General features: G+C 43.9%; 1 protein-coding gene across 1 annotated transcript in view; it reads left to right on the forward strand.

The window, feature by feature from the left end:
- Polr1A (RNA polymerase I subunit RpI1) overlaps nt 1–13,118 on the forward strand; it is a 304,676-nt gene that overhangs the window by 231,540 nt on the left and 60,018 nt on the right. Inside the window, exons 23-24 of the mRNA XM_065452564.2 lie at nt 606–655; nt 5,964–6,131. Coding sequence (XP_065308636.2) covers nt 606–655; nt 5,964–6,131 — 218 coding nt within the window. The remainder of the gene's footprint in view (nt 1–605; nt 656–5,963; nt 6,132–13,118) is intronic.

The raw sequence follows: 13,118 nt of genomic DNA on the forward strand, positions 1-13,118 counted from the left end.
GCAGATGCCCATCGTGTACTTCAGGCATGACGTGGCACAAAGGCCGTCCGCAAAAGTGCACTTAAGAATGCTAACTTAGGAATTGACTAACCTAACAACTATGAATGATGGCTTATGGACAGTGCATTTCATAAGTCCATGCAACGAGCCTGCATGCTTTGATAGAATTTAGTTCCCTCATTGTACCACATGGTAAAACAGCTGAAAAAAAAAAGGGTTAAGTAATGTAAGACAGAAGTATGTAATTCGTGTAGTGTACTGGCTTACTCGATAATAACTAAATACTAAATTGGGCCGCAAGTAGCTATCGTCTGCACTGTCATATGTCAAGCCAAAGATGCTGTAAAAGCTTAGTTCTTGACCACTTTATGTAATGTAATGAGCTATTCGCATGTGGAATATTCTAAACCAGTACTAGCATTTAGCATCCAACACTTGCGATGGCGTGACTGCGTCTTAGGCGAGAGGACAGTGCTAGTGCAGATTCCAACGGTGAATATCTCAATTGTGCATGCTGCAGGTTGTGCCATCATTGCTCCACTACGTGTCTAGCAAACAGTTCAATATTTTTCTTCTTGTTCACTGCTTGGCAACCATTCTCCCAGGTGCTCGAGGAAGTGTCTGTCAAGGAAATGCTACACGTCAAGGGAAGGTCGTAAGTGATTGTTTTGTTGCTATAGTCATTTCGGGGTGAACAGTGTGCATCACACTGTACTCAGTGGGGCACCTGCCATCTACAGTAGGACTCCAATCGAGTTTTCACTTGTAATCAAGGCATGCTTGTAATAAATGGCATATGTTTTCAAAAAAAAACATAACCAAATCAATCCGTACGCATACCTGCCAACTCTTACAATTTTATAGTAAAATGCCCGATCTTTAGTGCTTCATTTTGATTGTTATATCAGCATCTATAATTTTATGTTCTCTATTCGTATCAAGTTTATGGCAAAACTCATTTGAAAAGAATGCAATACATTCACCGAGTGATATTTCAAAGCTTTGTATTTCGGACGTAAACACAGCAGGACCACCTACTCGTATAACCTATTTATGACGATGACTGAAATGCTGGCCACTGTTACGTAATAGCATTTGATAAGCTACACAGACTTATCTGTTTTTCTGCGGCTCAGATTGTTGCTGCTGCAACTTAGAATCAAATGCTTATTGAAAAGCACCCCTACAGAACAAAGTTAGCACATTTTTTAAATGAACAGCTAATATCTTGAGTAATGAATAGGGGTGTGTGAATACTCAATCACTGAATCAAATAGCGAACGTTCGAATAATTTGATTTGTGAATATTTGATATTATTTAGTGCCGAGACCCGCAAAGTGTCGTGTGTGCCCTTTTGCTTGATGCCGCCCAAGTGAGCATTCCACTTTGTTTTCGCTACAAAAGAAGCACTGAGCGTGCCGCGGACGTCTTCGCCTGGCTGACGCAGTCGGGGACTTTGTCACTGTGAGCGCTCCCCAATGTTGGCCCATTGCAGGCATCACACATGCACAATGCCCGTGTGCCACAATTCACAGCGTGGCACTGCAACGGCCGACGCTGTCTCTGTCGGTACAATGTTCGGCGGGGTCAGCGGGACCGACTGAAATTATAACGAGACATGGACAGAGGGAAGAGAAACGTAAACACCGTGTAATTCGGAAAGTGCAAAAGCATGTGTGAAGATAGAGAAGATTAGCCGCTGATGGGCAAGCAGATTATGTTGGATACGTGGCGACGAAGTTGATGTCGCTTCAACAGCCGTCAATCTAACCCGCACGCATTATTGATCACTGATAAGCTCCTCGTACGAACATATTAGTGGGAAATATTCCACGATAGCTTGTGGCCCGTCACCACATCGGCCAGAGGGGAATTTTTGTCACAATCACACTGCCTAGGCACTCAGGCCTAATCGGCGCAGCTTCATTGGGTGTTGGCGACTAACGTTCAGGTTTGGTGCCAAACCGACACTGATCTATTCGCAGAGGCTGTGCAACACTATAGTCGGATACAACTTTAGAAAAAAAGGGGGCACTTACTCCTCCGAGGCGGAGGCACACAAACATCCACTAATGGGCACGCGCTCTGGACTAACGTCATGAGCCGGGCAGTTGGTGACCCCACTGACGGAGAAGATGGCTGCCCGCGCTTCGAACTGGGCGAGGTCGTGTCAGCTGTGTGCTTCAGCGCCACATCAGAGTGAATTCCAGAACTGTTTGTGATGGTCTATCATGCCGGAAATATTACTGCGAGCTTATGATGCGGCATTTGTGCCGCATGCGTTTATTCTGAGCCGTGATCTGGCGAAGGAACATTGCAGCGAGCATCGCTGGCGCTGCGCTACACTTTGCCTGAAAACAGGATCCCGCGGCGACCGCTACAAACACGCATCCTGCGTGTTTCTTCCATGTTGTTTTATTTCGCTCCCGAGTGAAGTTACGTCGAGAAAAGTTTTCCAAGGACTGGTGCCTACTGTTAGCGGCGGGTGTGTTCGTTTACTGTGTCGCTCCGTTTTTCGGGGTGAAGTGATGGAGCAAAACCATTCTCAGGAGAAATCAGAAAAGTGTGCGCGCATGAAACAAACCTACGAGTGTCTCAACAGAAAATATTTGCAGCAGAAGCCTTCAACGCAAAGATTTGTCGCCGTCAACTTAGCGTGAACGATCATTGTCAACAGTGAGATAGCCGAGCGTCTAGTGAGAGTGTTCGAGCATTGTGTAGCAGCGTCAATTGATTGCTGTCTACCAGTGCTCACTGTACGTGTAAGCTGTTGAATGCGTGCTGTTAAATTGTGAAAACCCAAAACCCCAAAATATAAATTTTATGCTATTTAAAACCAAGAGTATTTATTTAAAACGATGAATGAAGCATTTTTGTACCTTGCTGCCTCGACCGTATTCTCGCCCCAGGTTTGTAATGGTTGCGATAAATGCATTGCTTTATATAAGTACTTTTTCAATAGCAGCTGATTCATTTTAATCTTGGAAAACAGGTAGTAGATACGCCGTGTACATGTGAACAAGCGCAAAAGCCTTGCAGAGATGCTCTTTCTACTTTTGTCACTTGCAATGAAGCTAAAGAGCAGACGATGGGCAGCGTTGTAGAAGGCACGGGGTTATTTTTCTGTCGCTATGCGGCATGTGCTGTAGCACATGAGAGTTCTACTAAACCAGTCATCAAAATACAAAAGCCTTCATTTATATCGAGAATTACGCGCTTCAGGAGCACGATTTTTCGAGCGGGACTATTTTAGTCGTGGAGGCAATCGGCTGTCGCGCTGCAGTCATCTGGGCGGGGCCTCCCCTTTTTTCTAAAGTTGTATCCGACTATAGGAAAGCCAACAAACTGCCTCACAAATAGAAGCAAGAGACGGCGGAGGAGAAAGGGGGCAATAGTGGGCGTGCCGTGGCTCTCCACATTTCAGATTCTTTGACCGGTGGCGAATCATGCCAAACCAGTCAATGAAGACTGTGGTGCCTGCTCTTTACCACTGGCGCCGGCTAGGTGTGGAGTAGTGATCAAGCCATGTGATGCACGTTCCTTTCACCTGTTGCACAGATTGGCCTTATGATAACCCAACAGCCATAAAGTTAATTTAGCCCTTCAGTGTTTTGGAGAATAACTGTAAAGAAAAACTCTATGCAATAAATAAATGACATCCGCAAAACACAGCTCTGCTATTATACTGAGAACCTCATTGGCATTCAGTACAACAGAACGTCACTAATTCATTAGTTTCATTGGAAAGAAGAAAGCACTTGGTTCTCTTCAACATAAATTCCATCGATAAAAAAAAATATATTTTCCAGACCTTCATATGCAAGAAATAAGCTGTAATCAGTGCTGGCGTACTAATTTGGTGCTCCCTTTAATAAGAGTGGACCATACTGTATACCTTGATTTCCATGTGCCTAAGTTACTATCTTCCAACGTTCTTGTTATGCAATACTAGGAGACTCGGAAGCATGTGCAGTACTGTATTTCCTTGCCCAAAATTTGTGAGCAATAAATCGTGAATAATTCTCTGAGATTTCTTGTTCAAGTCAATATTCGTTTTTTTTTTCCTTGATCCAATTCAGTATTCGATTTCAAATCTACCATTCAGTATTCACACGCCTCTAACGAAATCATTTTTGGTAACTTTCAGTAAATTTTAGTGTTTTCTGCAAAATGGTTGTTAGCCGGGCTCATTGGTACGATGGCATAATGTAGTCTTTTCTGGCTTCGACTGCAGTGTTCTTCAATTCTTAAGGTTGCCAGGTCTGCTTATGTGTTCCGTAAATTCCTTGCACCTGGCAGACAAGCTTACAGGGCCCTAGAAGGACTTTTGTGAAAGTTGGTAAATGCATCTGGTTTTGCCTGCAACAGTAGCTCAGTGGCTTTATTGCATTCGACTGCTGAGTGTAGGGCTGTGAGTTTGATTCCCGGCCACAGCAAATGCAGTCCAATGGAGTAGTACGCAAAAATGCTTGTATGTCACACTTTCGGTGCATTCTAAAGAGCCCCACGTAGCTGAAAGTAATCCGGAGCCCTGTGCTACGGTATCTCTCATGGCCTGTGTGAATTTAGGACATTAAGGGGGATTTGTGGTGCAGTAAGTAAATGCATGCAGACAAGAAAAACAAGATGGATAGCATGAATGCTGACTATTACCTTCTGTAGAATCTGGTTATTTCTAATTCCAAGGGGACCGGAAAATTATTCAAATATAACAGGGTTCAAATTAAGGAGAGCCTCTTTGAATATTGCGCCCAATCAATGTCTCCTTGCAGCATGTGAAGCCAAAATTGTGAGTGGGTCTGCATTGAAAAAGTCTTATCATTCCTCCATCAGCGCACGACGATGCATGCCGAAAAGGGCCTAGGTTTCTTACTAAGTTCAAGTGCGATAGGCCCAAGCCTTGCGCACCATTTGCTGTGGGTAGGAGGGTGAGCCGAGAAGCATGGTGGCTTGATACATGCTGTCCTCCCGCATGCCCAGTCACATTATCAGACGCGCATTGGGGGACGTGGCCGTGGCTGTGTGGCTGAGTGCATACAAGGGTCATGCACCGTATTGTGGAGGTAACTGCTGCGGGTACTGAGACTGGGCAAGCCGAGATGGCAGGTTTCTTCACGTGTGCTGTCTTCTTGGGAAGTTCCTTGTGAACATGATCCTGAAAGTCGTGGAGAGAAGTCCTCTTAGGTACTCTTTTGTTCGAGGGTTGTCATGTTGCGACTCCAGAGAAATGTCTAAGATAGACATGTGTCTTTGGAAGCTAAAAGTTGTTCTTAACTGCTTAATAAAAAACTAGCTTCTCTCTGAGCACAAGCGAGATATTGTGTGTACGCGGTACATTCAGTTCTGCCAAGAAAAATGGCATGAACTACAAAACTATGAAAGAGGCCAGGAACGTCTTGACGTTCTCTTCGTGTGCCTGTTGAAGCATGACCTCTTGTTCTTGATGTTATAGCAAGTGCTGAAGGTCCTACTGCTTAGCCATGGGCAGGCTTCAGTATAAAGTGGTTTCAGTGCAAATAAGCAGGTTGTGGTCGAAAATATGACAGAGCTCTCATATATATGTCATATATATCAACTATAGGTATCAGTTTAGGCATGCCAATTTCTTTTTATGCAAGATTATCGAGGGCTGACTTACTCATGTACTGCTTTCACTGATATAATATGCCATGCCTCGATTAGTATTGCTAGAATGACTAGAATATTACTTTTTGCAAATTTTGAAGAACGCTTGCAATTTGGACAGTGCATAAAAAAAGTTAGGTGGCATTCCACTGATGAACAATTGTTTGTGCTCAATTATTTTCCAATTGATGCAGTCACTCAGAGATCTATACAATGCTTACAAGTCAACACTAAAGCCACTGAAAGCCATGATATGTTGGATGTGCTTGGAGTGCTTTACATGGGGCACGGCCATGACACGTGCTTTTTCACTTTTCTTACTTCCCCCCTCCTCTAGAGAGCGGTATCGCCGGTATCGCGTCCACTTTCAGTTTTTGCCTCGGCGAGCATACCGCAAGAAGCTGCAGGCTACACCGGCACGCATACTGCGCTATATGGAGACCACTTTTCTCCGGAGGCTCATTGATTCCATCAAGCGCAAAATGGAGCAGGTCTCCTCAGAGAGGTGAGTTTTGGGATTTATTTATTCTGCACTTACTTTCCAGACCTGAAGATATTAAAGAAAGGAGTAGTACGTATAAATAAATACATCTGCAGCTGTAAAGTTACTTCTGAGACTTTTGTTGTGATGTCTAACAAAGTTATTGCAAAGAGTGGCGAACGTCAAAAAATAAATAAATAAAAGTTGCAGTTTCGCTTGAAAGGCGAAGCATTGATTGTGGCAGCAAATTAAGCAATATCAGTGCAACAACAGCAGTGAGCGAATTGACCTTCATGCTGTCTTGCTTCAACGCGGACTAAACATCGAAAGCACAGCGCATACGGAGCTACTGGTACTGGGTGCACTTTGTCCTGATTGCAGATCGCTTTCAAGACAAGGCGCTCGTGCGGGTGTGCACTTTGTCCGCATCGCAGATCGCTTTCAAGATACGGTAGCCGTGCCAGAAGCAGCAGCCGTCTGAGTAGAACTCCCCTCTTTCTTACCTCCCCCCACCCCCTGTGCCTCGCGTGCAAAAGACGACTGCACGTTTCTGCCCCATCTTCCTTCCTTGCACGCTCGATATTGAGCCACAATCGTCGGTTGACCCTTGCGAGCCAGTGGTCAGCCTGTGTCGACAGGGCAAAAGTCCATTTTATAGACCCGCCTTGAAAAAAAAAAAAAAAGGAAAGAACTGCTGCTAATTTTATCCGCTGTAGCCGATAGTCTGTTGTAGCGCGGTCCATTAAAAGCTAACTTTGTCACATTGATAAAAGAGGTAGTACAAACTAAGCTTGAGATATGGTCCGTTATATCCGAAAGTCTGTTGTATGTGGGTTCACTGCAACGAGCATTGACTGCATTAATGATAAGGACAATTAGTCCGAAGGAAGTAGGTGAGGTGTAAGTTCCTGCGAGGGTGGCTCCTCAGTGGTTGTTGCAGGAGATGCTCACTAGGGGAGCACACACACATGCGAGGTAAAGTCCCTCAGTAAACAAGCTTCAAGCTAGCACCATTCTTTCATCTAGTCGTCGTCCTCAACCTTGCACGCTTCCACTGTATTACTCGCGACATCTGTGGACAACAGACTGTCGGATTTGCTTTAAAGCTCTGGAACTTGCTTTCTCTTGATATTGTCACATTTTAGTGACATTGACAAACACAGTAGCAGAACTTTGAATCACGAAACTAACCTTATATAAGGCGAACCTCTGCTTACAAAAGCAAGTGTCGCTCAAAGCACAACGATAGCGGCGAGCACAGTTGACGATTCTCGAAGTCTGATCTGCAGGTCAAGTGTGTCAGCTTTTATACGTGACCCGTTGAAGGTTCCAGTGTAATCGCTGGTGCTCGCATACCTTCTACAAAGCACAACACAGGTAAAAAATAGAATAAACGATAACATTTGAGTAAGTCCCGAATGATGCAGGTGGACCTTGCGCTGAATGATAATGATAAATGGTTAGTGGGTAAAATGGTGCTGTTGGGAATAAGGACAAACAAGTACTACCCATGTCAGTATCAGACACTCGTCATCCCTCTCTTTATTTAAGTGTTCTCTTTACAGATGCACAAAGTGTAGCTAACACGCTCTTATGCATCACTTCTCTGTATAGTCGAATCTCATTAATTCAAACTCCAAGGGGGACCAGAAATTTTAGAATAATACAGAGTTCATACTAAGGAGAACCCCATTAAATGTAGAATACAATCGGTCGTGCAGTACAGCGTGCAAAGGCAGAACTGTCATTGGGCTATTTTCTGCATCAGCACGTGAAGACACGCTCTGGAAAATGCCTAGGTTCTGCATAAAATTGAACTGTATAAGATGATAGTGCCTCGCGTGCTGTTTGCTGTGAGTGCAAAGAAAAACATGTGAGGGTGAGCCGAGAAGGATCGTGGCTTGACGCGTGCAATGTTGGAGATGATGTGATCGAGTGCACGCTGGGAGAATTGGGGTAGGGCCTAGGTGAGTGCGGTAATGTGATCAAGCACCCACTAGAGGCACCTTTCTTCTCCTTTCAAGCCGGATGAAAACGGAGGGTGCACACCACTCTGCTTGCTCCGGTTCGGTCTCGGCTTGCCATGACTCTTTCCTTGGCTTTCTTGCGGCATGCAAAATTATGGTAGTTAGTGATGCATCGAACCTTCTCCTTTGATTCAGATTTGTCCGAAAAGCAGTCCATGGGAGTGAGAAATGTTGTTTGAATAATAGTATGTGGTTTTAAAGCGAAGCTTTCTTTGCCTTTTCCTTCAAATTTCCCACTGCTGTGGCTGCTGCTATTCTGCACACCGCGTCAGGGGTTGGTTCAGAGCGTGTATATACATGGAAGGAACGTGGCAGAGAAGAAAAGAGACACGAGGAACTCATTTGGACCGCACCGTGTCGAATGTGCCCTCTGGAGCTCCCAGGTCGTCGCCACGTTAGCCTCTTGGCAGCTGTGATTATTCGTGACATTATAGACATTATAGACATCAGGCATTTGGCCAGGCTATTTGTAGCACAGCCTCTGCCTAGAGGCTGTAGCTGCAATGAAATCACTTACAGAGCACATGCCTCACAGCCCTTGTGCTAAAGGGCTCCGCAGAGGCACTGGTGCTGCTATAAATTAACACGTTTTAGTATCTACTCGTTCACAACGTACTTTTGCAACCATAGAACTCACTTTTCATTGGCATTACTTTAATAGATACAGATTTTACACTATTTATAGGGAATATTTTAGGCCAATATACAGCCACTCGATTTACGCCATATTCAACGATACTCATTGCCATTCATCATCAAATGTCATGGCGCTCTTTGGCCATTTCTGGCCCTTGCGCCAAGAAACAATATCCATCAATCAATTATTCGTGACCCCCCACAAGTGCTTACCTTTCTACCAACGTGAAAGTCCAGAGGGTAGCTAGATAAAATGAAAGAGAGGAGGGGGTAGAGGAGGCAGAGAATGGGTAGAGCCGACGCAGTCACGAAACAGCCTTGCCACTCATCGCTAAGCAGTTACCATGCAAATGCGGGGGGGGGAGGTAGGGAAAAGGTGACATGAGAAGGCAAGCAAATGCTGGATAAACTTGAGTTTAAGGCACGGCACAGTGCGTTTCTGTTATTTCTGAAAAATGAAACCATGCAAATATGTCTAGCGGATAACTTATGCAGGGCGTGCAGAAGCAGAGCTGCATTAATGAAAGTGCACCGCAGGTTCTAGGCGAGACAATGGAAGCGGTCGCAGGTAAAATCAACGCTTTTGTGCTTGGCGCATTATCTTTGCGGCTATGGCATTGCTCGATGTCACGGATTTGAACGAGGCAGCCGCAGTTCGGTGGGGGCGAAATAAAAAACACTTGCGCACTTTGATTTAGGGACATGTTAAACAACACCACGGTACCAAAATTAATCTGGAGTGCGCCACTACGGCCTGCCTCGTAATTCGATAGTGGTTTTGGCACGTACAGCTCCATAATCCAATTCAAGTTTAATGCTACTGCCACGATGTGATGTGCCATGTGAAGCAATGACAATGCTCAACCCTCTCAGAGGTTATGAAATATGGCGCACAACGCCTCAAGCAAACACATCTTCCTTTGCGTTTTGTGTGCTACGCAGATAAGCAGCAGTGGTGCATACAAGGTAACATATAACATCAACTCACCATTCTTGTGTTGGGCAAAACGTTGAAGAAAGTAAACATTCGCCGTCAACATCACCGCTTATTATCGTCGATCAAAGCAAACAGCCCAGAAAGCTTCGCTTACATCTATTCCCACAGTGTTTGGGATGTGCATGATGTTTTTTTTAGTTTGAATTCGTGGTAATTTTTTCTTATTGAAATATACATAGGGCTTTGTCAGGACCAACAGAGCAGTTTGATTTACCTTATTTACTGGAATTTAATGCACACTTTTTTTTCAGATAAAACAGGTCGAAAAATTGCGTGCGCGCTAGAATCAAGTACGACCCTAAATCTGCATTGCCGTATCTCCATCAGCATTTCAAAATGGCCATCTCACACGCACTTTGAGCCTAGCTACCGTAGCTTCCTCCATGTTCTGTAGTATGTGTGCTTAGGTTAGTGCACTGTCCATTTTCCCAGCCTTCCTGTTTTCCAAATTTGCTCTATCAGCATGGAAGTGCCGACTGCAACGACATGTCAAGTTAATCTCGATGCCGCAATTAAAAAAAAAAGTGATCACGTATGCAGAGGTGGGCGGAAATGAGGCCGCATCACGGGCGTTCGGAGTTCCCAAAACTTGCGTGCGGGACTGGCGCAAACAGGAGAAGCTTTCTACTCTGGCGGCTGCTACGTACGGCGCAGCTGTGCAGTCCCTAGCTTGAAAGCGATCTGCGATGGTGACAGAGTCTACGTATCTAATTAAATTAAATTATGGGGTTTTACGTGCCAAAACCACTTTCTGATTATGAGGCACACCGTAGTGGAGGACTCCGGAAATTTCGACCACCTGGGGTTCTTTAACGTGCACCCAAATCTAAGTACACGGGTGTTTTTGCATTTCGCCCCCATTGAAATGCGGTCACCGTGGCCGAGAATCGATCCCATGACCTCGTGCTCAGCAGCCGAACACCATAGCCACTGAGCAACCACGGTGGGTTCTACGCATCTACCGTAGGCATACGGCATAGATACGTAGTCACTACGTATCTGATACGTAGTGACTGAGATACATCACTGATTCTTTTGCATATTTTGGTGCTGATGATATTTATCCTTCTTGACCCATTAGCTCTTTTGTTACCACTAGAAATGTGTTCATTTTCGGTGCTATTAAGTTTTAATGCTTTATTTCAAGATGTAGTAGTCGCAATGTATACTGCAACACATAATATTCTAGCCTGATCACTGGTGTTTTGAATGGATGAAAGAGTAGTAATTGCGCAGACAGTTATTGAAAATTCTTATGTGAAACTTCGATGAAGCACCTCAAGGAACAAAAATGAGTAAAAATTTGCTTTTTTTAAATACAAATACTGAGAGTAAAAAAGAAATCTGAAATATGCACCTGGCTTCTAGTTCCCAACTTTTGTTAGTGAGATTGTGAAAAGGGTTATGAAGCTTTGTTGGTGTCAATACTAGCCATAATGGTGCCCGTGCTATGCGGGAAAGCAGAAGCTTAGCAAATGTGAAAACTGGCAAGTTCCTGTTGTACAGGGAGCATTTGTTTTCAGTAGATGCTGCAAATGCCTGGTTTGCTTTTTACTGTGTTCTCTAGGCTTGCAAAGGCTTCGTTGTCAAGTCAGGGAGCATGCAGGAGCTTCCTCATATCGCATTCGATCAGCCTTCCTGTGCGAGCAAGGTGGTCCAATATGTGTTCAACTGGTGCAGCAGCCTCCACATGCTTTGCTGAGTTCCTGTGCAATGCTGGGCAGTAATACTGAGTGTAGCTCAGGATTGTACACTAATGAATAACACCACTTGCACAGGTGATGTTCAAAATGCAAGAGTTTTGACAGCTAGTCCAGCTTCGGTGGAAGGTCAGTCTGGAATCGACTGCATGGTCTTGTAGGAGTGAGGACCCTACACAACGGGAAGGATTGCTTGTAATAATTTATATCTACACTGTGAAAACTCTGATGGGTACAAGTGACCCATGGTGGGCAAAGTAAAGTTTCATTTTCTATTAGCCAAACTCAATTATCAAACTAATGTGCACTCAAGAGCATCTACTGCAGTTTGAGATATTGTTAAAGCAGCCTAGAAGTCATATTGGAAAATTAGACAACCCGACAGAAGCTTCTGTGTCTTTGCTGTTGCTGTCGTTCAAAAATTATGTTGCCGAGTTGACCAAAGTGCAAATTTTGTGTCGTTTTATTGAAAAAATGCTGCAAGCACTGGGATGCTAGCTTCAATGATACCTCCAGTCAAAGCTGTATTTTTCCAGACTAACTGATCTGCCCAAAAGTGTCATATTTGACAAATAGTTAAAGTTCAGTCATCATTTCAGATGGTGCATGAAATTGCTAGTGGAAGGATTCTAACAGAAATGTTTATCAGGGTGTAGAAAAACTTTTGGTGAAATTGATCAATTTCTAAAGGCACTATAACTAAAGCCCAAACTGGGCTTGTGTTGGTTGTTTTGTACCACCATTGCCAAAGGCGAGCTCTACTCGTCCAGGCCACAGCTTCTGTGCAAGAGACGAGCCTTGCTTATTACTCAGTTTACATCGTGCATTTGAGGTTTCATACATGAACACATTTCCAAATGCTTTGAGTTCCTTTCATTATCCTCATCTATACAGATAACTATGCTCAAAACCTAAACTTGTGCTGAGGGAAAGTCTCTCTTTCCAAACAGATTTAATTATTATTTTCAGTGAGAGAGAGGGACTAACTGCATGTGTAATATCTGTATAGAACCTGGAAATAATATGAAGTAATTTGCCACTATAAAACAAAACAGTGAATTTTGTTCACTTTTCCACTAAAGAAGTTGGGAAGTAAGGGGTTAATGTTCAGATGTTTCATATGTGTAATAACAAGATGTCCCATTACAGTAATATACTGTGGAACATCTTTCTCTGTACTACTCTACAATGTAAATATAGTTGGACCACCTTATAAGAATATTCAAATGCCAAGAAAATTGCATGGTTATAACCTTGTTGTGCAAAAAGAAAGCTGAGAGGACAGACATTGAAACATTTTAGTTTTGACATTTAGTCAAAACCACTGCAACATGATGCAATGCTACATGTGCCATGCAGAGTGCGCGGCACAAAGGCAGATGTAGCAAAGCATTCATTTTCCTTTCGGCAGACGCACCCAGTAGCCTGATGCAATTGTTATAACTGAAAACATGGTATGTCACCGTTGTAGTAGGAGGTTTATTTTACAGGGTGTCTACCAGCCAGGCAAACCGGAAATTCTCAGGGAAAACTCAGGGAATTTGTGCTTCTATTAGGGAAAATTAGCTGTAATTTTATTGAAAGGGAACGAAAGTCACAGTAATTCTGGCTTGCGTAACAGAGAGGGATCGTAACGAATCGCCTTTTGACG

The sequence above is a fragment of the Dermacentor albipictus genome, chromosome 9 (assembly GCF_038994185.2).
Source record: "Dermacentor albipictus isolate Rhodes 1998 colony chromosome 9, USDA_Dalb.pri_finalv2, whole genome shotgun sequence".
In the NCBI taxonomy this organism is placed as follows: domain Eukaryota; kingdom Metazoa; phylum Arthropoda; class Arachnida; order Ixodida; family Ixodidae; genus Dermacentor; species Dermacentor albipictus.